General features: G+C 49.3%; 2 protein-coding genes across 3 annotated transcripts in view; one reads left to right on the top strand and one right to left on the bottom strand.

Moving 5' to 3' along the window:
- Positions 1-6591, top strand: part of ZCCHC14 (zinc finger CCHC-type containing 14) — a 43152-nt gene extending 36561 nt beyond the window's left edge. Inside the window, exons 11-14 of one of the 2 annotated variants that reach the window (XR_009556183.1) lie at positions 374-514; positions 596-2035; positions 3217-4205; positions 4236-4407. Coding sequence is in view for 1 of the 2 variants with exons in the window: in XM_060253780.1 (XP_060109763.1) it covers positions 374-514; positions 596-2035; positions 3217-3272 (1637 nt within the window). In the remaining variant the exon portion in view is untranslated. Of the gene's footprint in view, positions 1-373; positions 515-595; positions 2036-3216 lie in introns of both variants that reach the window. The other variant, XM_060253780.1, reaches the window with a different exon arrangement.
- A 1056-nt stretch (positions 6592-7647) lies between these two features.
- On the bottom strand, positions 7648-21494 carry MAP1LC3B (microtubule associated protein 1 light chain 3 beta). Its single transcript, XM_060253999.1, has 4 exons — positions 21232-21494; positions 17332-17387; positions 13410-13516; positions 7648-8907 (listed from the first exon to the last, which is right to left on the bottom strand). Exons 1-4 carry the CDS (start codon positions 21269-21271, stop codon positions 8733-8735), a joined length of 378 nt encoding a protein of 125 aa, XP_060109982.1. The 5' UTR covers positions 21272-21494; the 3' UTR covers positions 7648-8732.
- Positions 21495-26331: the final 4837 nt, after the last annotated feature.

The following is a 26331-nucleotide window of genomic DNA, read 5'->3' as shown; positions in this document are numbered from 1 at the left end:
ATGAGAATTGTCCTTGAAAGGGCAGCTGCTGTGAGAGCACTCTCAGCCCCACCCACCTCACAGGGTGCCTGCTGTGCGGGAGGAAGGTAAAGGAGATTGTAAGCCGCTCTGAGACTCTGATTCAGAGAGAAGGGCAGGGACGGTGGCTCAGTGGTAGAGCATCTGCTTGGTAAGCAGAAGGTCCCAGGTTCAGTCCCCGGCATCTCCAACTAAAAAGGGTCCAGGAAAGTAGGCATGAAAAACCTCAGCTTGAGACCCTGGAGAGCCACTGCCAGTCTGAGTAGACAAGACTGACTTTGATGGACAGAGGGTCTGATTCAGTATAAGGCAGCTTCATATGTTCATATGTATAAATCTACGGGCTTCTTTTTAGAGCTGCGGGTAGATGTGGATCAGCCGTCCACCACAGTGCCCCGTGAAGGAAGCTCTTCTGAATACTCCAGCTCCTCTTCAAGCCCAATGGGGATCCAGACCCGGGAAGAGAGTTCAGACAGCGCCGAGGAGAACGAGAGACGTACGTACAGCTGTCCCTGAGCGTTGCAGCATGCACCTCCGTTCAGGGACGAGCCCTGTCTGACCTCTGTCTGTCCCATAGGTTTAGAGATCCACTTGGAAGCCTCGGAGAAGGAGAAGCCAGTCATGATCTTGAATCACTTCAACTCGAGCTCCGCCCGGCCTACCGCACAGGTCTTGCCAGTGCAGAACGACGCCGGCTCCGGTCCCTCCGCTCACCACCCCTTGCCCATGCAGGTGACGGCTGCAGGCTCCCCGCACATCACCCCAATTAGGATACTAAACTCTTTGCACAAGCCCGAGCGAGGGAGCACGGACATGAAGCTCCTTTCGTCCTCTATGCACTCGCTCCTGTCTTTGGACGACAGGACAAAATTCCCGCCCGGACCCCCCCCTCGGAGCAGCATCAAGATAGAGAAGAGCTTTGGAAACACCATCATGGACGGGATGTCCCCCTCGGCCCATCAGTCCTTGCAGGTGCCCTCAGGAGTTCTGGAAAACGGACCCGCCCCTTCCATGAACTTTGGCCCACGCACCAAAGTGGTTCATGCTTCCACCCTCGACAGAGTGGCGAAAGCAGCCCAGCAGCCGGGAATGATGGCGGAGGCGAGCACCACGGCCCCCGTCACCTCCAGCACGGTCTTCCACGTGGCGCGACAGCCCATCAAGCTCCTGGTGTCCTCTTCCATTCCCACCGATTCGACAGTGGCGGGGCAGAGCTCCTGCCCCGGCAATATGCAATTCAGCGTCTCCCCAGCAATAATAGCTCCCCGGACTGCTCTCTACACAGCCAACACCAAAGTGGCCTTTTCTGCCATGAGCAGCCTGCCAGTCGCCCCGCTGCCCAGCAGCAGCAGCTTCTGCGCAAACAGCAACACTGCCTCCTCCAGCAGCCACCCCTCCACCGCCTTCCCAAACATGACCAACCTGCCCAGCTGCCCCGCTCCCAGCTCCAGCCCCACGCTTTCCGCTCCTGCCGAGAACAGTTACTACAACGGGGGCGGCGGCTCGCCAGGCAGCATCCCGGTGCCCAGCCAGACGCACCACCATCACCACCACCATCAGCAGCAGCCCCCCAGCTGCATGGTCTGCAGCTCCTGCGGCTGCAGCGGCAACTGCGGCTCAAGCGGCCTGACGGTCAGTTACGCCAACTACTTCCAGCACCCCTTCCCCGGCCCGTCCATGTTCCCTTTCCCCTTCCTGCCCTTCAGCCCGCTGTGCAGTAACGGCTACATCAACACGCAGCAGTACAACAGCAGCTCCGCTTTCCCCGTGGCCCCCTCTCCTTACAGCAGCGGCATCACCCCGGACTCAGTCATGAGCGGGCAGTCCACGTTCGCGGTGCCGCCCATGCAGAGCTTCATGGCGGGGACGGCAGGGGTGTATCAGGCGCAGGGGATGATGGGCAACAACAGCGGTTCAAGCCACAAAAAAAATGGACACCTGTCCTGTTACAACTGTGGAGCCAGCGGGCACAGAGCTCAAGACTGTAAACAGCCCCCGATGGACTTCAACAGACAAGGTGAGGCTTATGCTTAGCAGGGCTGGGAGGCTGTTCAGAACATCCACATCTCCCTGTTTGGGGAAGGGGGGGAAGTGGGCAGGGGAATGTCTGCTGGTAATTCAAACACAGGACAGGTCTGCAGAAGCTTCCCTCTAAGCCAGGAGTGTCGAACGTGCAGTTTGGGGGCTGAATCAGGCCCCTGGAGGGCTTCTATCAGCCCCCCGAACTACTGGCTGGCATCTGCTTCCTTCTCCCTATATCTTGCTTCCTTCTGCATAATAGCTTGCTTTGCTAGGCTCTCTCAGTTGCACAGCAGAGCTACTGAGCCAAGCCTTTTCTTCTATTGGCTGAGGCTCCCCCCCCAAGTCCCCTGAGGAAGGAAGGAAAGAGCCAGAGCTTCCTTTGCCCAGTTCCCTGGATTCCATGGGAGAAATACAAAGAAAGCATCTTTAAGACCAATGAGTGCTAACATTTTAAGCATGTTTTAAGTTTTTAAAAATATATATTTGTGTTTCTGTTCTTTATAAAATTTATATCTCTGCTACCTAATCTTAAATAGGTACACACATGGCCCAGCCCAACATGGCTCGGTCCAACCTGACATGACCCGGCCCAACAAGGTCTCATTTACGTCAGATCCCGCCCTCATAACAAATGAGTTCAACTTCCCTGTCTAAGCTGTGCAGTCTTGTGAGGAAAAATCCTACTTTGTGAGCTACTGGCATGAAAACTGTGAGCTCCTGCATCAATTAGTTTTCTCTGGGGCCATTTTTCCTGGGCTAAGCAAAAACGTGTGAGCCAGAGGCTAAAAAACGGTGAGCTGGCTCACACTAACTCAGCTTAGAGGGAACACTCATTGGCAGTCACTAGAGTTCTGCAAGTGGCTTCCTGTTTGTGCTCTTGTCCTTCCTAAGCATCAGCAGTAAGAGCCCAGAAGTAAACTTGAGAGTTCTGAATGGTGGGAGAGGAGGATTCACAGCTCAGCTAGCCTTGTGGGTTTGGAAGGGGTTAATTTTGGCTCTTGGCCCTGGAGGGTTCGGCATTGGAGGCTTCCAAACCAATAAGCCATCTTTTTTCAGTTTCTTTTTAGGAATGCCTGTGTCATATATCTGTCTGCCACTTTAGTTGGGTCTGAACTGCTGTGCGATCTTCCCCATATGAACGTGGGCGGTGCTGACTTCTCTTTCTTCTTCCCACAGGTACATTTAGGTTAAAATATGCTCCGCCCGCTGAAAGTCTAGATTCCACAGACTGACCTTGACTCCACAGACTTCATACTTTGTGGTGGCAAAAAACCCCTGGGCTCGTTAGGAAGCTTCATATTGGAATCCGAAAAGTCCGTTTTGCTGAGCGTAATATTTTTTTGTGTTTTTTTTTAATCCAAAGGTGCTCTACTTCACTACAATAGGAAGGGATTGAAGTTTAGGGGCTTCTCCAACCCATTTTTACTGATTGCCAAATTGTAATATGGATCTTAAATGTTGGGCCTTCCAGGTGGCAGGTGAAACTGGCCAATTACCACCCTTTTCTGATGTAAACAAGCTCCTGCACTTTTTTTCGCTGAAGAATGTTGCCATACTTGGACCTCCAGGGCTGAAAACTCAAAAACTCCTGGGCAGCTATGTTGGAAGCTGGAGGGAGAGGAAGAGGTGGATGGCACAGTAGCCGTTTGTGGGCTGAACGCTGACACACCAAGGCTAGGTTTTAAAAATGCCTACTTTTTTCCTCCACGCAAATCAGGCACTAAACTCTGGGATTTTAAAGGATTGCACTACAGAAGAATGTATGATTCTGTTCTGAATGTCTGCATTTTTAGCAGGCGGATATGCGGAGATCAGAGTGGGAGAGACACATTTCCAACCGTTGCAAAACGGGCACCAGCAGACAATGTGAACTTCTAATAAAGAAATCTTAATCCTCTCTCTCCCCTCTCTCCCAAAAGAACGATGGTGGAAGTTTCAGTTAACACTGGAAACGGTTATGCTGTGCTTGTCAGCATTTATTCCTAAACAGAACTCTTGTTAACCAGCAGCAGCTTCAATGTAGTTTCCAAGGGTCTGTGGCCAGAGCTGAAAATTGTAAAGTCCCCCCCCCCCCCTTTCCTTTTCAAAAGTTATTCCTCTCGGACTTCTAAAATCGTGTCGCTCATATCTCGGGTTTCCTTTGCTGGAAACAGTACTCTGCCTTAGTAACAAATTTTAAGCTTTTCAGACTGTAGCTGTAGTTTGCAACCTGTTGCTTTAGTGGACACAGCAGAACTTGCATCGCCTTTCACTACAGGAAGCAGAAGTCACTACAGGAAAGAGGCGGCAGCTGTGTTGCTGTCCTTCTCATGACGGGTTCCCACCCATCTTCCTTGATCAAAACACACTACAAAGCTTTCGACGTTAGCTACTGCGTGTGCATCTCCACTCACTTTAAATTAGCTTTCGGCTGAAGTCAGCCTGGTGCATACAGCAGCCTAGAAACAATATGGACCTTCCTTACAAAAAGGAGGGAAATCTCATGTGCAAATGCCACGCGCTGTGTTGGGTCGGCGATGGAGCTGAAACTTAAAACTGCTGTGACCCCCCAGGTCATGTCACATAAGCTGGTGTGGTTATGGCAAATGGGTATTGTTGATAGCAACGACAGGTGCCGGGGCCTTGGCCACGCCTCCTTTCTGCAAGTACATGTGGTAATAAATGCTCCTTTGCTGTGGCCAGGTATGGTAGGGGCTCTGGACACAGCAATGCGGATGGCGGTAGATGTGGTGGTGTAGCAGCAGGGGCCAGGATTTTTGTTTCCTTCCGTAATGCAGGGGTGAGCTCTAGCATATTCTTCAGGGCAGCATGTCTTACCTTGTTGCCTTTGAAAAACAACCTGGTGTATTCCTTTGCTCAGAGGCATCCAATTTTTTTTTTTAAAAAATATCTCTGGGAGGAAGCGTCGCATGAGATTCATGCAGTTTCCTGGCTTAACGGAAACCGAGTCCAAAGCTGTATCATCTGGTTTCTAGTAGCCCACAATAACGTTTTGTCACTTCTATGCAAGTTTGCACCCAGAGTTTGGCTTAAGCAAGGTACATCTAAGCAACCACTTGCCATGAATGACTGAATGTGAAATACGGTGGCCAGGAGGAGACATGTAATATCTTGTCACAAGGGGTGGGGTGGGGTGGATAAAACCTGACAGAGCAATTTACTTTTGCCTTAATAGTAGGAACACATTGCCACTCTGTTTTGCACCTTCCACGGAAGGGTTAGCTTTTCTGGAAGGCATGGAATTATGTACTGAAAGCCAGATGTTCCCATATGAAAACAAATGAGCATTCTTTTTTTTTTCTAGAGCAGCAAAAACCTGTGGCACTTTTCTTGGAAACGGTGGTGTATGAATATTCATCATGAACTTGACTGGGCATCTGTAACTGGGAAAACTGGCTAAAATGTCTTACAATCAGGGCTTTAGAAATTTGAGATTATTCCTTCATCTAAAAATAGTCATTTTCTTAACTACCCCTTCTTTCAGAAGAAACTGTCTTGGGCAAGTGAACCATACCCCTAGGAAAACTTTTTTAAGCGTTGTTCATTCCCAAAAATATTTCTTTGAAGCTGTATAAGGCATGCCTAAGAGCTGTTTTTTTTTTAAACAAAAATTACCAAGGAGGAACATACATAGGACCTCAAGCATATAAAGAAATGAACATTTTAAAAATGATACTGTCTGATTTGAATCTGTGTGTACGAAAAGGATCTAGGAAGAGGCAGTTTGGCTCCTTTTGTGAAAAAATATGAAACAGCATGCAAAACCACCAGCAGTCCTGGCCTAGATGGGATGAAATAACGGCTTTTACTTATAAACCTAACTGTGGCATGGCAAACTTCATTAGAAGTAGTTCAGAGCCTACCGACGCAGAGGTCTGTGGTTGCACCGTGCGACTCCTGGGAAACGTTGCAACTCGTCTACAAGCTGTCTTAGGTCCGCCTGATGAAGGGAGGGCCATTCTGTATGTCAGGCCATCGCAGAGCATCTCCCCCCCCCCCCGCCCCGCCCCAATACCACATGCTGCAGCTCTCGTCTCCAATTTGCTGTAAAGTTGGTAAAGAACTTTTTAAAAAAACCATATTTATACCAGCCTAAACTGCTTTGCTGGATGTGGCCAAAGGTAGGAGTAAAAGCAGCACTAATTCAAAATGCTATCAACATCCAAATAATTGTCAGTGTTGTACCCAACCCTTGGGACTATTTCCACATTTCTTACACACAGAGAGAAACCTGCTTCATAGGGCAGGTGGGCATATTTCTTTTAGGTCATAACTTCCCTCTAGGAATGAAGGAAATTCCTCAGCCCATTTTGAGCCATTTCTTTTTACATCTAGTATTATGTGGGGGTTGGGGGGGGGGGGGAATGTGCATGTAACTTTATAAATAAAAAGTTTTGTAAATATTTAATATCCACTTAATTTGATTTGGAATTGTAAATGTCAAGTATTCTGGTATTGGGATTTTTATGTTTTATTATACTTTGTTAAAGGTAAAAATTGTACATTTTTAGGATGTTTTTATCTGAGTAAAGATTTAATGTACTGAAAAAAGCAATTAAAGGCCATTGTAGTGTCTTTTCAGACATCCGCAATGATTAGTATTTCCACCACCACCATTTTCACCAGAGTCGTTTTCGCAAAAAAAAAAAATGGCGGAGGTGGCCGAAGGGATTATGCAAAAGCTTGGACTGCTTATCTGCAGGGACTTCCAGCCTGAATTCGCCTCATGAGGGCAGCCCAACCCCATCTACCTTGCAAGGTGCCTACTGTGGCGAGAGGAAGGGAAGGCAAGATTGTAAGCCACTCCAAGAGAAGGGTGGAATATAAATTGAATCTCTTCTTTTTTGCGAAGCTCTTAATGTTAGGCTACCTGTAGCCATTTTGAATCCAATCCTTGAACAAGCTTACATAAGAACATAAGAGAAGCCATGATGGATCAGGCCAATGGCCTATCCAATCCAACACTCTGTGTCACACAGTGGCCAAAAAAAAAAAAAAAAACCCCAAGTGCCATCAGGAGGTTCACAAGTGGGGCTAGAAGCCCTTCCACTTTGCCCACCCCCCCCCCCAGCACCAAGAATACAGAGCACCACTGCCCCAGACAGCGTTCCAACAATATACTGTGGCTAATAGCCACTGATGGACCTCTGCTCCATTATTTTTATCCAATCGCCTCTTGAAGCTGGCTATGCTTGTAGCCGCCGCCACCTCCTGCGGCAGCGAATTCCACATGTCAATCACCTTTTGGGTGAAGTACTTCCTTTTATCCGTTCTAACCGGACTGCTCAGCAATTTCATTGAATGCCCACAAGTTCTTGTATTGTGAGAAAGGGAGAAAAGGACTTCTTTATCTACTTTCTCTACCCCCTGCATAATCTTGTAAACCTCTCTCAAAGCTTGCTTCTTTTGCAACGGTGGCCAGCGCCAGGGGGACTCCCTCCACTCGGAACGCAGGTGATTTTCGTTCTAGCCGCACAGGATCTGAATTTGGAATCCTCCTTGCTGCCAAAATAGACAGCTTTTCTAAAGACAGGACAGTGAAAGGGCCACCGGTTTGAATTGGAATAATCCGGATCAGCGCTTTAAGAAATTGATCATGTATGCACGTTTGTCTATCAAGAAACTGTTTAACTGAACAGAAGACAAGCTATTCATAAAATTTTACAGTCAATTTGAAAGCTCACAGTGAATGCTTTAAAAATCAGAAGCGAGCACTAAACAGATGCATGCAAGTGGTACAACCTGTAGACATAACTGATGTCCAGCAGTGTGCCAAGATGTAGCGTTGCTCTCCCTGCCCCACCCACTTAGCAAAAAATTAGGTTTCTATTACAGATGCATTTAAATTCACACACAGTAATATACAAGAGTTCAGTTTTAGTCACCCTGCTACATTTCACTGTACAATCAGCTGGAAGCAGGACATTGAGCTGAAGTATCTTCCCTTTTGCATAGGACATAAAATCCTGCTCGCAGCAACGTTAATGGTTAGCCCCCCCACCCCACCCCCCCATACAACCACCAGGAAGCTTCAGTGACCAACCGGTCACCTGCTCTCACGCAAGTTTAGGTTTCCTTCATGGTTAGGCAAGGGGAAACTCACCCTCCCATTAAAATCAAATGTCATGCAACTAATCAGGATGAACTCTGTGGTCGAGTTTGGGATTCATGCTGCTGGAAACCAGCGTCTTCCAGGAAGGGTGCCACACTAGCCTCCTTTCTGTTCTGTTCTCATAAAGCTTGGCAAAGAAGGCCAGGCAGAGAGACCCTGACTCCTTCCCTCTCTGGGAGAACGACAACAAAAAGTTGGGAGATCTGAGTAGGACTTAACAGAAGGAGATGTCACGCCGAAGCGTTTCAGTTTGCTATTAAGTGCTAGCCCAGCTCCTAGGATTACAGTAACTTAAACATCCCTTTTTTATTGGCAACTTTAATACACGTGGTATGATTTCCATCTGATTCCAGAGACTGCAAAGCAAGCCTGCCCGTGAGAACTTGGAGCAGGCCGACAAAGCTGGGCCCCGTCTGTCCGTCCTGGCACTCCTCTGTTCCAATATTCACAAACAAAACAAAGGTACGATGGGAACACCCGCTAAGCACGACTACGGTGAGCAGGTGGAGGACGTCCCTTTCTTTTTCCTGTGGGAGGGAGGGGTCAAAACTATCCTAGGCTACAAGCCACGGGTTATGATTTACATGGAGGGCAGCGTGCCAAACGTTTCCTGCGAGGCATACACCATGTACAGGAAGCCATCTTCATCCTTCTCGCTTTCGTACACCTCCGAGATGGGCGTCGAAACGCTCACCATGCTGTGTCCGTTCACCAGTAAGAAGAAAGCTTGGTTGGAATTCAGCTGCAGGCGGCGCCTGTAAGATAGAAAAGTCTTCAGGGAAGCGGCTGGACCCCCGTCGCGCTGAAAGCTAAGTACTTTAGTGCACAATGTTAAGTTATATGGGGACCCTTGGAAGGTAGCAGCAGAGAGGAGTGAGGGCCACTCAGATGGTCTTCCAGCATGTTGGTGCCCTCGAAATGATGCAAATGAGACAAAAGGAAGCGGTGAAGGCTGTGTGCACTTTGTGCTTCTGGCCCTACGGCAGAAGGACATTAGCCTGTCCATTAGCCTTTATGTGAACTCAAGCATCAGTCAGCCCATGCCGACTGCAAGGCACCTTGGTTTACTCCATTTCTAACTTCCTGCCCAACTTCTTCTGCACCCCAAATAATCACGCTCCACAGAAGTCTTGGGGGGGGAGGGGCACTGAGAAGCTGCCAAAAACAGCCACTGAATCCTGGCCTTGACGTGGATCCTGTTCTTGCTGGATCTCTCATCAGCTAAGCAAGGCTAAACTGGCAAGTACTCGGAAGAGAGGCCAGCAAGAAAGGTCAGGGTTGCTACGCAGAAGCAGGCAAGGGCAAACCACCTGTCAGTCCCAGACCGTGAAAAAAACCCAGAAGTCGGCCACGACTAGGCGGCGTTTTCCACCACAACATACCAGCAAGTTGGGGTAGGTTGCCCAGAGTGTCTTAATGCCCGTCACCATTGCTAGGCTCACAGAGTTTGTTCACTTGGAAGCCTTTTCCATCGGCTTGACACAAGGCGCTATTAGCCCTGGCCAGAGGGAGCAGCCGTCACAGCCCCACCCTCCTCACAGGGTGCCTGTTGTGGGGGAGGAAGGGGAAGGAGATTGTGAGCCGCTCTGAGACTCTGTCCTTGAAAGGGCAGCTGCTGTGAGAGCCCTCTCTTGCCCCACCCACCTCACAGGGTGCCTGTTGTGGGGGAGGAAGGGGAAGGAGATTGTGAGCCGCTCTGAGACTCTTCGGAGTGGAGGGCGGGATATAAATCCAATATCTTCATCTACCTCACAAGGTGTCTGTTGTGGGGGAGGAAAGTAAAGGAGATTGTGAACCGCTCTGAGACTCTTGAGTGGAGGGCGGGATATAAATCCAATATCTTCATCTACCTCACAGGGTGTCTGTTGTGGGGGAGGAAGGAAAAGGAGATTTTGAGCTGCTCTGAGATTCTTTGGAGTGGAGGGCGGGATATAAATCCAGTATCTTCATCTACCTCACAGGGTGTCTGTTGTGGGGGAGGAAGGGAAAGGAGATTGTGAGCCGCTCTGAGACTCTTGAGTGGAGGGCGGGATATAAATCCAATATCTTCATCTACCTCACAGGGTGTCTGTCGTGGGGGAGGAAGGGAAAGGAGATTGTGAGCCTCTCTGAGACTCTTCGGAGTGGAGGGCGGGATATAAATCCAATCTCTTCATCTACCTCACAGGGTGTCTGTTGTGGGGGAGGAAGGGAAAGGAGATTGTGAGCCGCTCTGAGACTCTTCGGAGTCGAGGGCGGGATATAAATCCAATATCTTCATCTACCTCACAGGGTGTCTGTTGTGGGGGGGGGGGGGAGGTAAAGGAGATTGTGAGCTGCTCTGAGACTCTTCGGAGTGGAGGGCGGGATATAAATCCAGTATCATCTTATACCGAAAGAAATGGCTATACAGAAAAGTGGTCTTGTAACAAAAGGAAAAAAAACTATAAAAGTAATAACTGTCGATACAAGTCTTGGCTCGCTACTCTATATTTTGAAAAACAATTTATTATCAATATTATTGACAGGAAAACACTGGATGCCAGTTTTTAACAACATTGGCAGAATTACAATAGAAGGTTGATGTTACAGCAGCAGCAATGGATTGCCTAGGTAACTATCCATTTCATCCGCCCTTCAGTAGTACAGTAGGTAAAGCCTTGAATTCAATAATGGAACGCCCAGGATTTCCTTCAAATTTATATTTAGACACTCTCCAGCTTTTGACATTTGTTGTATAGACAGTTCCAGCTGGAGCCTCAGAGAGCCACAGTCTTTCATTAGGGGTTACCCTCTGTCAGATTCAAAATGTCTCTGTGCTTAGCACAACTGCAGCAGTCTATACAATTGTAAAAGCTAGAGGCAATCCATTGCTGCTGCTGTAACATCCACCCTCTATAGTCATTTTGCCAATGTTGCTAAAATGTGGCATCTAGTGTGTAGTGTTTTCCTGTCAATACTATTGATAATAAATCGTTTGTTTCAAAATATAGAGTAGCAAGCCAAGACTTGTATCAACAGTGGTTACTTCTATACAGTTTTTTTCCTTTTATTACAATATCACTTTTCTGTATAGCCATCTCTTTCTGTCGAAGAAAAAGATGATATCGAATTTATATCCCGCCTTCCACTCCGAACATAATATCAAAGAGATTAGCACCCAACTACTCTGATTGTTCTAACTATGGAATGTGTAATTTTATAATATGCATGGATTTTAATTGTTGTGGTTTTATACTGTGAGCCGCCCTGAGCCTGCTTCGGCGGGGAGGGCAGGATATAAAATAAGTTAAATAAATAAATAAAATCTCAGAGCGGCTCACAATCCCCTTTATCTTCCTCTCCCCCAACAGGCACCCTGTGAGGTGAGTGGGGCTGAGAGGGCTCTCACAGCAACTGCCCTTTCAAGGACAGAGTGTCAGAGCGGCTTACAATCTCCTCTATCTTCTCCCCCCACAACAGACAGCCTGTGAGGTAGGTGGGGCTGAGAGAGCTCTCCCAGAAGCTGCCCTTTCAAGGACGACTCTGCAAGAGCCATGGCTGACCCAAAGAAGAAGAATTGCAGATTTATACCCCGCCCTTCTCTCTGAATCAGAGACTCAGAGCAGCTCACAATCTCCTCTATCTTCTCCCCCCACAACAGACACCCTGTGAGGTGGGTGGGGCTGAGAGGGTGGGTGGGGCTGTGACCTGGCTGCTCCCTCTGGCCAGGGTTAATAGCGCCTTGTGTCAAGCAGATGGAAAAGGCTTCCAAGTGAGCAAACTCTGTAAGTCTAGCAAGGGTGATGGGCATTAAGACACTCTGCAGTTACTTTTATCACAGTGGTTACTTTTATACCGCTTTTTCCTTTTTGTTACGAGGTCACAGATCTGTGGCAGACAGGCCTGTGCACCACGCCTCAGGTTCAGCACCTGGGAAGCAGCCAGGCACTGCTGCCAACCCCGGCAGATTAATCCTGCCTGGATCCAGTCTCATTGTATCCCCCCCCTCCCCCAAACCCTTCATGATAAGCTTATCCTTATTGGCAGTTCACATTGCTGTAAGCTGCTCTGGGAGCCAATTTTTTGGCTGAAGAACCACCACCTACTGCCGTAATGACACTCCCCACCAGTTCAGAACACCACTGGGGACTGTTCCGAAAGCGTGTCTGCCTTTCAACTTAAGATGGGCATCATCGGCAGACGGCTTTTTCTGTGGGTGGCGCCGCAATACCAGAATGCCCTCCTCACGGCGTGCCCAGTACTTGCCTGGTTAATTCTTTTCAACCATTTAAAACTTTATTAAAGTTTCAAGCAATTCATAAAAGAATATACGAACACACCCCGCTCCCCCCAAAAAGGAATTTGGAAAATAAAGGGAATATGTTTCAACTTTCATCTACGGCTAGTACAACTTAATTCTCTGTTCGTTCTCGCTATATGTGCATGAATAAAAAGAAACTTTCCCTTTTATCTATAATTATTTTCTTGTCCTAATTTTCAAACCCATAGATGATGTTCATTTTTTCCCCATTTTGTGCAAAAAGCCCCTCGTGTTTCCTGCTATAAATGTAGTTAACGTCTTTTCTCTGATCAAAGAAGTCAATTTAGCCATCTCCACAAGTTCCATCATCTTCACCGCCCATTCCTCTGCTGTAGGTATCACTCAGGATTTCCATTTCTGAGATTATATACCACTAGTTAATTTTTTTAACACTCACTGGCATTTCATGATGTATATAATATTTTTTATATTTTTAAGGGTGAGAGCAGCCAGTACATATTCAAAATAAATAATATCTGAACTGTAATAAATTATAACAACTGAAATAAACATGAAGCGGCCTTCTACTGAATCAGACCCTGGGTCCATCAAAGTCAGTCTTGTCTACTCAGACTGGCAGCAGCTCTCCAGGGTCTCAAGCTGAGGTTTTTCACACCTATTTGCCTGGACACTTTATAGTTGGAGATGCTGAGGATTGAACCTGGGACCTTCTGCTTCCCAAGCAGATGCTCTACCACTGAGTCACCGTCCCTCTCCAAATATGAACATATGAAGCTGCCTTCTACTGAATCAGACCCTCCTGGGTCCATCCAAGTCAGTCTTGTCTACTCAGACTGGCAGCGGCTCTCCAGAGTCTCAAGCTGAGGTTTTTCACACCTATTTACCTGGACCCTTTTTAGTTGGAGATGCTGGGGATTGAACCTGGGTCTTGCTTACCAAGCAGATGCTCTACCACTGAGCCACCGACCCTCCCAGAAGAAATAAAGAGTTGGACATTGCAAATACATTAGGTACCTGATAATTTTGATCAGCTCGCTCATGTTGACATGATCTGGGACCAGGAACTTGGTCTTATCCAGAACAGGAAGTTGCTTCTCTCCTTTATACCTTTCAATAATTACCTAGAAAAGATAAAATTCGGGTGGGATAGCTGTGTTGGTCTGAAGCAGCGGAACAGTCTGAGTCCAGTGGCATCTTCTCGCTTGTATTTGCACGCTAATTTATTTCCATTCACGGATCTTTCTTGCATCCAGTCTCAGCTGTAATCAACCAGCGCTTGATGCGTCTTGATTCTAAGTGGCCCTTGCTGGCAGCAACCCCACATCCCACCCCCTATTCGTAAGGGTTGAGGAAACGGTTTTCACTGCATCTGATGAAGTGTGCATGCATGTAAAAGCTTATACCAGGGATGAAACTTCATTGGTCTTCAATGGGTGTCAAACGCATTTGTTATGAAAGCCGAATCTGACATAAATGAGACTTTGTCAGGCCGGGCCGTGTGTGGACCTATTTAAGATTAGGTAGCAGAGACTGAAACTTTGTAAAGGGAACAGACAAACACAACTAAAGATTAAAAGAGAGCATCCTGGAAAAAAACTGGGTATACCCTCCCACTTACTCTTTTCTGCTCAGGGAGTTGGGGATTCACGTTCTCTCCTTCCCCTGGCTTTTTAGCCCCAGTAATGGTGTAGTGGTTAAATGTGCAGACTCTTATCTGGGAGAACCGGGTTTGATTCCCCACTCCTCCCCTTGCACCTGCTGGCATGGCCTTGGGTCAGCCATAGCTCTGGCAGAGGTTGTCCTTGAAAGGGCAGCTGCTGTGAGACCCCTCTCCAGCCCCGCCCACCTCACAGGGTGTCTGTTGTGGGGGAGGAAGGGAAAGGAGATTGTGAGCCGCTCTGAGACTCTTCGGAGTGGAGGGCGGGATATAAATCCAATATTTTCATCTACCTCACAGGGTGTCTGCTGTGGGGGAGGAAGGGAAAGGAGATTGTGAGCTGCTCTGAGACTCTTCGGAGTGGAGGGCGGGATATAAATCCGATATCATCATCATCAAAAAAAACCCAAAAACCTTAAAACATGCTTAAAATATTGGCACTCGTTGGTCTTAAAGATGTTTGCTTTGTAATTCACCCATGGGACCCAGGGAACTGGGCAAAGGAAGCTCCGGCTCTTTCCTTCCTTCCCCAAGGGACCAGGAAGGGGAGGAACCTCAGCCAAGAGAAGGAAGAGAGGCTTGGCTCAGTAGCTCTACTGTGCAATTGAGAGAGCCTGGAAAAACAAGCTATTCCTCCTCTCTCCCCTTCCTAAGGGAGGAGCCTCAGGCAATGGAGAAAACAGAGGCTTTGCTCTGTAGTTCCTGTGCAATTGAGCAAGCCTGGCAAAGCAAGCTGTGATGCAGAAGGAAGCAGATGACAGCCAGTTGCTTGAGGGTCTGATAAGAGCCCTCCAGGAGCCTGATGCATGTTTGTCCCCCAGGCTGCATGTTTGACACCCCTGGTCTTAAAGGTGCCACTAGACTCAAACTTTCTTCTCGAAAATATATGAAATTATACATCAAACACAGCACTTTTTGCATAAACCAGGAGCCATATCCATCTTTCCTAACCATAGTCTAGCTGCTGAGGAAATATGTTGGCGCCAAAAAGAATTCTCTCTAATGTTTAATATTCCATTTGCTTCTGCTTTAGAAGCCATAATGTCACTTTTCACTACAGGAACCACTTGTCAAGTCTTTCCCTTCTGTGAATATTTAAAGGCCTTCGACAACCATTTCAGTTTTTAGAAGAAGAATTGCAGATTTATACCCTACCCTTCTCTCTGAATCAGAGACTCAGAGAGGCTTACAATCTCCTATATCTTCTCCCCACCCCCGAACTGACACCCTGGGTGGGGCTGAGAGAGCTCTCCCACAAGCTGCTCTTTCAAGGACAACTCCTGCAAGAGCTATGGGCTGACCCAAGGCCATTCCAGCAGCTGCAAGTAGAGGAGTGGGGAATCAAACCCGGTTCTCCCAGATAAGAAAGCTGTGGCTGACCCAAGGGTGGGGCTGAGAGAGCTCTCCCACAAGCTGCTCTTTCAAAGACAACTTCTGCACACTTAACCACTACACCAAACTGGCTCTTTCAGCCACCCTTTCAAGGACAACCTCTGCTAGAGCTATGGCTGACCCAAGGCCATTCCAGCAGCTGCAAGTGGAGGAGTGGGGAATCAAACCCGGTTCTCCCAGATAAGAGTCCGCGCACTTCACCACTGCACCAAACTGGCTCTTTCAACCACCCTTTCAAGGACAACCTCTGCAAGAGCTATGGCTGACCCAAGGCCATTCCAGCAGCTGCAAGTGGAGGAGTGGGGAATCAAACCCGGTTCTCCCAGATAAGAGTCCGCGCACTTCACCACTGCACCAAACTGGCTCTTTCAACCACCCTTTCAAGGACAACCTCTGCAAGAGCTATGGCTGACCCAAGGCCATTCCAGCAGCTGCAAGCGGAGGAGTGGGGAATCAAACCCGGTTCTCCCAGATAAGAGTCCGCGCACTTCACCACTGCACCAAACTGGCTCTTTCAACCACCCTTTCAAGGACAACCTCTGCAAGAGCTATGGCTGACCCAAGGCCATTCCAGCAGCTGCAAGCGGAGGAGTGGGGAATCAAACCCGGTTCTCCCAGATAAGAGTCCGCGCACTTCACCACTGCACCAAACTGGCTCTTTCAACCACCCTTTCAAGGACAACCTCTGCCAGAGCTATGGCTGACCCAAGGCCATTCCAGCAGCTGCAAGTGGAGGAGTGGGGAATCAAACCCGGTTCTCCCAGATAAGAGTCCGCGCACTTCACCACTGCACCAAACTGGCTCTTTCAACCACCCTTTCAAGGACAACCTCTGCAAGAGCTATGGCTGACCCAAGGCCATTCCAGCAGCTGCAAGTGGAGGAGTGGGGAATCAAACCCGGTTCTCCCAGATAAGAGTCCGCGCACTTCACCACTGCACCAAACTGGCTCTTTCAACCACCCTTTCAAGGACAACCTCTGCAAGAGCTATGGCTGACCCAAGGCCATTCCAGCAGCTGCAAGCGGAGGAGTGGGGAATCAAACCCGGTTCTCCCAGATAAGAGTCCGCGCACTTCACCACTGCACCAAACTGGCTCTTTCAACCACCCTTTCAAGGACAACCTCTGCCAGAGCTATGGCTGACCGAAGGCCATTCCAGCAGCTGCAAGTGGAGGAGTGGGGAATCAAACTGGTTCTCCCAGATAAGAGTCCGCGCACTTCACCGCTACACCAAACTGGCTCTTTTTACCCTCTTGATGTCTAGCAAGGGGCACGAAGCATCACAAACCCCTTGTCCAAACCCTGCTGAAAACCAGGGGTCTTACACAAGGGCATGAATTTTAATACTTTTAAGTCCTTTTGGTATCTTCCACGCACGGTTACCCATCTTGACCAAACTAGCACAGGGTGTGCAAGCATAAAACAGGAAGGATCAAAATAAGATTTTTAGAAATGAATTGAAATGGATTTAATTCCCTGAGCGTTTCTACTGCTTTCTGTTAACCTCACACAAGTGAGCGATTCAACAAAACCCACAAGAAAACAGCAATTAAGCTGCTCCCGGGGCTCACCTTTGAAAATCAAAATAAAGGCAGGCCACACCTAGGCTCACCTTGAACTCCACCCCTCTCTGAGGAGGATAACACCATTTTCCCCTGAAGGTAGAGAATAGGGGAGTGTCTCCCCCCCCCACCCCATCCTTTTATTTCTGGGAGTGGGGGAAGAAAAGGAACAAAGGGGGCAGCAAAAGGAATATTCTGCCAGAATCGACCATATAAACTAGCCCAATTGACTGTTACTCTTGGAAGAGATTGTCTTTATCTACCAGGAGGTTTCCTCCTTGATTTAATCTCAGCATGATAAGATCAGCCTTTCAAAATCTACTCACTGGTATCTTCGTTGGATGCTGCTCTCGAATAAGTCTGACGTCTTCTACTCTCTGTTCTGCAGAGGAGAAAAAAAGAAAATGGCTAAGCAATCTAGAATGGGAAATGTTCAAATCGCCCTACAGACAACCTGAGGCAGGGTTTAACAACCTTTGCAGCTGTATAGTTCACAGGCTGCTTTTCTAGCAGAACTAGACCTGCGGTGAAGTTTGTTATCAGGCCGGGCAGGGAGAGAAATGAGCCCACTGGCGACATAAATAAACGCTGATATCTGGGGCTGGCATGCCAAAGCGCAACCTAACCCTTTCGTTAACAGCATAACGTACATAGGCAAAGAAAGAGCATCACTCAGACAGACTTTGCTGCTGTCTTCTTAGTTAATGGAAGCCATTTGCCTCTGCATCAGAAGGAGGATTTGATGCTTCTCATTAAATAGCTGGGGCTGCCAAGTCTTATACTGCTTCCGCAAGAGATACTGAAATCAATTGGTGCATTCTCCATTGAAAGCCGTTCACATATAAAACCCAAGTGCTGCACCTCCCATTTAGAAAGGTCTCTCTTTCACCTGCTATCCTTTTTTTATTCTGAAGGCAAGGTAAAGAAGTTTCTAGCTCCTGTACCTGTTGTTACACGTACATCCCACCTTTCTTCCACTATGGAATTCAAGGTAGGTAGGGGAGGATTCCCAGAAGATGACTACGACATTGGATTTGTATTCTGCCCTCCACTTTGAATCTCAGAGTGGCTCACAATCTCCTTTTTCTTCCTCCCCCACAACAGAAGCCCTGTGAGGTGGGTGGGGCTGAGAGAACTTTCACAGAAGCTGCCCTTTCAAGGACAGCTCTGCGGGAGCTATGGCTGACCCAAGGCCATTCCAGCAGCTGCAAATGGAGGAATCAAACCTGGTTTTCCCAGATAAGAGTCTGTGCATTTAACCACCACACCAAACCAGCTCCCGTCCAAGCGCTAGGGTTGCTAGGTCTGTGTTGGAAAATACCTGGAGACTTTGGGGGTGGCATCATGGACCTTGTAACCGTACCCTCAGCATCTAGGAAGTGAGGTGCTAAACAAACATCATTGGAACGTAGGCGCTTGGACTCAGAAGTACAACTGAGAAAGATTTCCCAGGCTTGCAAAGACCAAAGGCAAAATATGGCCACCTTCCTGAAGTTAACTATGTTTGGGATCCAGTCAAAAGCTTTTCCCTGGAACATCAACCTGACTTCAGAGGGAGGGGTCAGCAGCAGTGCATGGGAAAAATCCAACGTTAACTTCGAAGAATTTGCATAAGTCTCTTGAGAGAGTTACCTGCCTTTTTAAAGGTAAGCCAAGAGCTCGGTTTGAGAATTTCCGTCTAGCTAGCTCAGGCGAGTTCTAGCGCCCGACACGGCTTTGTGAAGGAAAACAAACAGCCAGCCTGACCTTTACTTTCGTTTTCTGCAGCACAACAAAGCCATGATTCTTGTTCCTCTCCAGCACCCAAGCCGGAGAACCAGTTCAGGCCGCAAAGAAAACCAGCAACAAAACATTCAGCCAGATTATTTCGGAGTTCTTTTTTTAAAGGGACAGAGAGCCCCACAAAGAGAACTTCACAGTGAGGGAGGGAACTATGAGTCCCTGATCAAGGAGAAAAGCAGGATATTGATTTTTTTTTAAAATAATAACCTTTAAACTTCTCCAGGGCCTGTGACATCAGGCTTCCTGGATTGCAGCTGGGCCTGCTTTCTGCAAAATGAAACGTTTTTTGCTGCCTAGCCACTCCACACTTCTGTGCAATTGGGGCCTCCAGTGTTTTCTTCCATTCTTCCTGCTCAGGTCACTCTCCAGAGCAGATCTGCTCATTAAGGACATTAGGAAAATTGTCGCCCAATGATTCACATCTGCCTCTTCGGCCCAGCCAACTGACACAGCTGAGCCAGTCAGTCAGACAAACCCAGAAAACATTTGGCTCAGAAGGGCACAGCCATAGACAGGAACCTGAGTGGAGCAGCTGGGGGTGAAGTTGCAGGCCACCTCCCAGCCCCTCCCCAAAAAGAGACAAGGATGCTCAACAAAGACGAAAGCACCACAGGCCTGGGAAGGGACGGCCATTGAACTGGCTCCCTCGGGATGCCAAGGGAAGGGCGCCATTGCCAGCCCCCCAAGGGCACATTCCCAGCCAGGGAGGAGAGCACAGGCCCCAAAGGGTCTGTCTGTTCCTCTTCTAGCTCTTGGTCCTGCCCAAAGCCAAGAGAGGCATAAAGCGTAATGCCCTGCGCACTGCTCCATAGATGCCAGCCCTCCTCTAATTGGGGCACCAAAGAAGAGAGAAGAAGCCCAGGTAGGGAAGAACTCACCTGGAAATCAGGAGGCTGTCTCCTCCCACCCCCACACCTTTCCCCCCAGCCAGGACACTTCTCATTCCTCACAGTCATCCCCCTCTCCTCTGGAAAAGCCCCCTCCACCAAAGGAAAATCTTTCCCATCTGTGCACGTCCCTCACCCTTCCGGGCCAAAGTCCCCAGCCACAGGGCTTCCCCCACCACCAGGCCCCTTCCCCAGCCATAAAGACCCCCTCAAGCCCGTCTCCCCACACCTATCCCCGTGGGCCCCCCCCCTCAAGCCTGTTTCCTCTAGCCCATGGCCACCCAAGTCTGTCTCTCCCCCCACCCCCTTCCCCCCATGGCTCCCCTCAAGGTCGTCTCCCCCTCCAATGGCCCTGGATCAGCCTCCCTCAAGCATGTCTCCTCACACCTATCCCCATAGCCCCCACATGAAGCTCGTCTCTCCCCACCTATCCCCATAGCCCCCATATGAAGCTCGTCTCTCCCCACCTATCCCCATAGCCCCCACATGAAGCTCGTCTCTCCCCACCTATCCCCATAGCCCCCACATGAAGCTCGTCTCTCCCCACCTATCCCCATAGCCCCATGAAGCTCGTCTCTCCCCACCTATCCCCATAGCCTCCATATGAAGCTCGTCTCCCCCCACCTATCTCCATGGCCCTCACATGAAGCTCATCGCCCCCTACCTATCCCCATAGCCCAAAGCTCATCTCCCCCCACCTCCCCCCATAGCCCCCACACCTATCCAGCCTGTCTCCCCACACTTATCCCCATAGCCCCCACATGAAACTCATCTCCCCCACCTATTCCCATAGCCCCCACATGAAGCTCGTCTCCCCCCACAGCCCCCACACCTATCCAGCCTGTCTCCCCACACCTATCCCCATAGCCCCCACATGAAGCTCATCTCCCCCCACCTATCCCCATATCCCTCACATGAAGCTCATCTCCCCCCACCTCCCCCCATAGCCCCCACACCTATCCAGCCTGTCTCCCCACACCTATCCCCATAGCCCCCACATGAAGCTCATCTCCCCCCACCTATCCCCATATCCCTCACATGAAGCTCATCTCCCCCCACCTCCCCCCATAGCCCCCACACCTATCCCCATAGCCCCCACATGAAGCTCATCTCCCCCCACCTATCCCCATATCCCTCACATGAAGCTCATCTCCCCCCATAGCCCCCACACCTATCCAGCCTGTCTCCCCACACCTATCCCCATAGCCCCCACATGAAGCTCATCTCCCCCCACCTCCCCCATAACCCCCACACCTATCCAGCCTGTCTCCCCACACCTACCCCATAGCCCCCACATGAAACTCATCTCCCCCCACCTATTCCCATAGCCCCCACATGAAGCTAGTCTCCCCCACCTCCCCCCATAGCCCCCCACTTATCCAGCCTGTCTCCCCCCACCTATCCCCATAGCCCCAAGCTCGTCTCCCCCCACCTCCCCCTATATCCAGCCTGTCTCCCCCCCCTCCCCGGGGGCCCCCATCAAGCTCGTCGCCCCCCTCCGGCTCCCCTCAAGGTCGCCTCCCCCCCCCGCCGATGAGGCCCCTCCCCCAGCCCCACCGAAGGTGCGTCGCTGCTTGAAGCTCTTCTCCGACGGCATCGCGGCGGCGGCGGCGGCTCCTCCTCCGAGTCTCTCCTTCCTCGGCGGCGCGGACCATCCACCCCGCAGCCCCGTCGCCGATCAGCTGACCCGCCGCGGCCCCGCCTCCTCCGGGATTCTTGCGTCACACCGGGGGGCGCGAGAGGGGGAGGGCGGAAGGAAGGGGGCGTGCCTTCGGCGGCCGCCTCCCCGCGCGCCACTGCGCCTGCGTGACGGAAGCCGCGGGGAGGAGAGGCGCGGGGGAAATAAAAACAATGCAAGGAGCGGGTGAAGTGCGCCTGCGTAGAACAAGGAGAGACGGGGAGAGCAACGCCAGGAGCAGGTGAAGTGCGCCTGCGTAAAACAAGGAGAGGCGGGGGGGGAGCAACGCCAGGAGCGGGTAAAGTGCGCCTGCGCAGAACAGGCCTAGGCCCCGGGTTGGGCGGGGGAAAGCGGAGACGTCGAAGTGCTGCAGGGCCGCGCTGCTGGTCAACGAGCGGGGCTGGCGCAAGCGCACAAACGGCGCCGGACCCGTCTCCATGGTGACCCACGGGAGACCTTGGTCGGGGCCTACCGCTGCCCTAGACGGCGTTGTTTGGAACATTTCTTCGCCCCCAACCCCGGCACCTTGGGGCGGGGCTCGTGTGAATGTAAATCTCACGAGTTTCTTTCGCAGCACCAGTTTTGAGATATCTTCTTCGTTGGCGCTGTTGATTGACTCTAGATAATGTTGCAAACCTCCAGGAGGGGCCTGGAGCTCTGGAATGACAAAGATTAAGGGGGTTTTTCCCCCCTGGCGAATTTGGAAGCATTCTATCAGGGTATAATTATAATTACCACCCCAAGCAACTGGCTGTCATCTGCTTCCTTCTCCCTGTTTCTTGCTTCCCTCTGCAGCACAGCTTGCTTTGCAAGGCTTGCTCAATCGCACAGGAGCTACAGAGCAAAGCCTCTGTTTTCTCCAATGCCTGAGGCTCCTCCATTGGGGAGGAAGGAAGGGAGGGAGAGCTTGTTTTGCCAGACTCTCTCAACAGGGCCGGATCGAGGGAGGGCAGAGGGGGGTGCTTGCCCCGGGGGGGGGGGCGCCAAATTGGACATGGAGACCATTGTAGTCTATGGGACCATAAGACAGAATGGCCCAAAAGGGGGCATCATTTTTTTAATTTTGCCCCCCCCAAAAAACATGTAGATCCGGCCCTGTCTCTCAATCACACAGCAGAGCTACTGAGCCAACCCTTTCTTCCTTCTATTGGCTGAGGCTCAGGGCTGTTTTTGTAGAAAAAGTCCAGCAGGAACTCGTTTGTATATTAGAGCACACACCCTGACATCACCATTGTTTCATACAGAGCTTTTTTTGTACAAAAAGCTCAATGGATTCATTTGCATATTAGGCCACACCCCATAATGCCAATGCGTTCCTGTGCATACCTGCTCAAAAGAAAAAGGCCTTTCTGAGGCTCCTCATCAGTCCCCTGGGGAAGGAAGGAAAGAGCCAGAGCTTCCTTTGCCCAGTTCTCTGGATCCCAGGGGAGAGATACAAAGAAAGCACTTTTAAGACCAAGGAGTGCTAATGTTTTAAGCATGTTTTACGTTTTTTAAAAATATATATTTAATTGTGTTTGTCTGTGTCCTTTATAAAGTTTATATCTCTGCTACCTAATCTTAAATAGGTACACAGATGGCGCAGCCCAATATGGTTTGGCCCAACAAGGCCACATATCAGTTGTGGCCCTCAAAATAAATGACTTCAACACCTGCTGAAATATCTCCCTTCCCCAAACTTCCATCCTCCCCAGACTTCAACCCCCCACACCAGATTTCCAGGAACGTCCCAACCTGGTGTTGGCAACCCTAAGTCTAGTGCCATCACAAAACCCAGCCTCCAGTTTCCTCCATATGAGGACTGCCAGGTTTCCCTGCTGCCCCAGTCCTTTAAAGGCCCAGTGCGACCCCTATGGTTTCCGAGAGACGTTAGCTCAGCTAAACTGAGCGGGAGCCAAGTCAGGGGTGCATTAAATATCAGTAAAACTTATTTCAGCAAAAAGTATTAGTCATTGCTGACTTCCTCGGATGCATTAAGTCGTCCATTCTCCAGGCAGACAGCGTTCCTTACAGCTGCAAAACAAAACCTTTGACGGGGGAAATGTTACAAAGAGAATCCAGTTTAAAGCAGAATCCAGTCAAAAGGGTAATCGAACTATTAGAGTGAGGATGGATGCCCAGCTCTTGATAGACTGGAAAGGTTAGATTAACGGAAAAATTGGATCTACAGGACAACCTGTAGAAAGTCAGAATACTTTCCTTGGAGAAAGTGGGTTTGAACACATCTGAGTAGACCAACCGACAGTAGGGCTGTGATCACACACACACACGAAATAGTTCACTTTCCAACTGGATTTTGCCAGTTCACGCAGTAAAATCCAATTTGAAAGTGGAACGAAAGTGCATTATTTAGTGTGTGTGATTGCAGCCTAGGTCTGCTAATAAAAATACAGGTTGAAGCATGGTTAAAAAAAAGGTAGTTCCCTGTGCAAGTACTAGTTGTTTCCGACTCTGGAGTGAAGCCGCATCACGATGTTTTCACAGCAGACTTCTTTTACCCAGTTCCCTGGATTCCATGGTGGGAGAAATACAAAGAAAACACCTTTAAGACCTTTAGCAATGAGTGCTAAAGTTTTAAGCCTGTTTTTTTTTAAAATAAATCTTAAATAGTGCTTGTCTGTGTAAAGTCAAGTTGAATATGTTCAGAGACCCATCCAGAAAGAAAGAAAATTAACAAGTGACATTAGGGGGGGGAAAAACAAGGTATACAACTAAGCTGGATACAATATAAAATATTATACATAAAAAATCCAGTTTCAATTTCTAGTTATAAAAGGTAAAATAAAATATTTCATAAACGTTTAAATATTTTTATCAATTAGTTGTTTACGGAGTCTTATGGCTTGTACAAAGAGCCCCGTGGTGCAGAGTGGTAAAGCTGCAGTCCTGCAGTTGGAGTCCTCTGCTCACGACCTGAGTTCGATCCCAGCGGAAGCTGCTTCAGGTAGCCGGCTCCAGGTTGACTCAGCCTTCCATCCTTCTGAGGTCGGTCAAAGGAGTCCCCAGCTTGCTGGGGGGGAAGTGTAGATGACTGGGGAAGGCAATGGCAAACCACCCCATAAAAAGTCTGCCGTGAAAACGTTGTGAAAGCAACATCACCTAGGGTTGCCAAGTCCAATTCAAGAAATATCTGGGGACTTTGGGGGTGGAGCTGGGAGACATTGGGGGTGGAGCCAGGAGACATTGGGGTGGAGCCAGGAGCAAGAGTGTGACAATCCTAATTGAACTCCAAAGGGAGTTCTGGTCATCACATTTCAAGGGACCGCACACCTTTTCAATGCCTTCCTTCTATAGGAAATAATGAAGGATAGGGGCACCTTCTTTGGGGGCCCATAGAATTAGACCCCCTGGTCCAATCACTTTGAAACCTGGGGGGTATTTGGGGAGTGACACTGGATGCTATACTGAAAATTTGGTGCCTCTACCTCAACAAACAGGGCCCACAGAGCCCCAGATACCCGCGGATCAATTCTCCATTATTTCCTATGGGAATCAGTCTCCATAGGGAATAATGGAGTGCCCAGCAGACATTTCCCTCCCCTCCCCCCGCTTTCTGATGCCCCTGAAGCGGGGGGAGGGCCTCCAAACCGGGGGATCCCCTGCCCCCACCTGGGGATTGGCAACCGTAACATCACCCCAGAGTTGAAAACGACTGATGCTTGCACAGGGGACTACCTTTACCTTTTTATGGCTTGTACAGCAAATGTTGCTGCCTTCATAGTAATTTCCTGGTTCCTGGCGCAGCCCGACAAGGTCTCATTTATGTCAGATTCGGCCCTTATAACAAAATGAGTTTGACAGCCGTGAGCCTAGATCTTCTGTCTTGAGACCCTTTGATGAAGTCATTCTGAGTTTGTTGAAAGAGCCAAATCAACATCTAAAAAAGCTCTGCATTGTGCATTCCTAAGATGAGCGCATGCTAATGTACCTTGGGGAATCCTAAATTTCCGTCTCTAGGCTCTCTGGCATGGATAGCAGCAAGATTGCATTTGTGGATAAGAAGAGAGCTCGAGGCCGACTGCAGAATGCTCCGGTCTCAGTCTGCAGCAAAAGATCACCAGACATTTAATTGGTGATTAGTCAAAAACCAAGTATTTCCGGTAAGGGTATAATCATAGAATTACGTGATGGTTGCTTGTGTTAGAGAGAGACATCCTCAAGGTCTAATAAGGTCTATCTTGGCATCCATTTCATCACCAGCGGAACCTGTTTTCTCCTGCCCTGTGGATTCCATAGCGGCTGGGATGGCTCACAACTAAGCTCAAAATTAGAAAAGGAAGGACGTCCTGGACACAGTTGGTCGAGAGAGTTAAAATGCGAGTCCCACTAAAAAAAAGTGGGCGTTACTTCTGAGTAGATGTTCATCGAGTCAAGGACATAAGTGCCAGGGTTTCGAAGTCTGGGCATCGTTACTAGACACCCAGCAAAGGACAACTGACATTGCCTGCATTTGGAAGTTTCACTTGCGCATCAACAATCAAAGCGTTAAGTGGAACAAGAAGTCAGGGGAGATTTAATCAGTGATGGCCGAACGCATTTGTTATGAGATTAGGGTTGCCAAGTCCAATTCAAGAAATATCTGGGGACTTTGGGGGTGGGGCCAGGAGACATTGGGGCGGAGCCAGGAGCACAGGTGTGACAAGCAGAATTGAACTCCAACGGAGTTCTGGCCATCACATTTAAAGAGACAGCACACCTTTTAAAATGCCTTCCTTCCATAGAAAATAATGAAGGATAGGGGCACCTTCTTTTGGGGCTCGTAGAATTGGACCCCCTGGTCCAATACTTTTGAAACTTGGGGGGTATTTGGGGAAGAGGCACTAGATGCTATACTGAAAATGTGGCACCTCTACCTCAAAAAACAGCCCCCCCCCCGAGCCCCCAATACCCGCGGATCAATTCCCCATCATTCCTTATGGGAATTGTTCATGGAGGTGCGTGATGGCTGTGGGGGTGGGGTTTCCCCCGCTGGCCAGCTG

The sequence above is a fragment of the Heteronotia binoei genome, chromosome 14 (genome assembly GCF_032191835.1).
Source record: "Heteronotia binoei isolate CCM8104 ecotype False Entrance Well chromosome 14, APGP_CSIRO_Hbin_v1, whole genome shotgun sequence".
NCBI lineage: Eukaryota > Metazoa > Chordata > Lepidosauria > Squamata > Gekkonidae > Heteronotia > Heteronotia binoei.
Note: the sequence above shows the minus strand (reverse complement) of the source record. Positions and strands in the feature narration are given on the sequence as shown.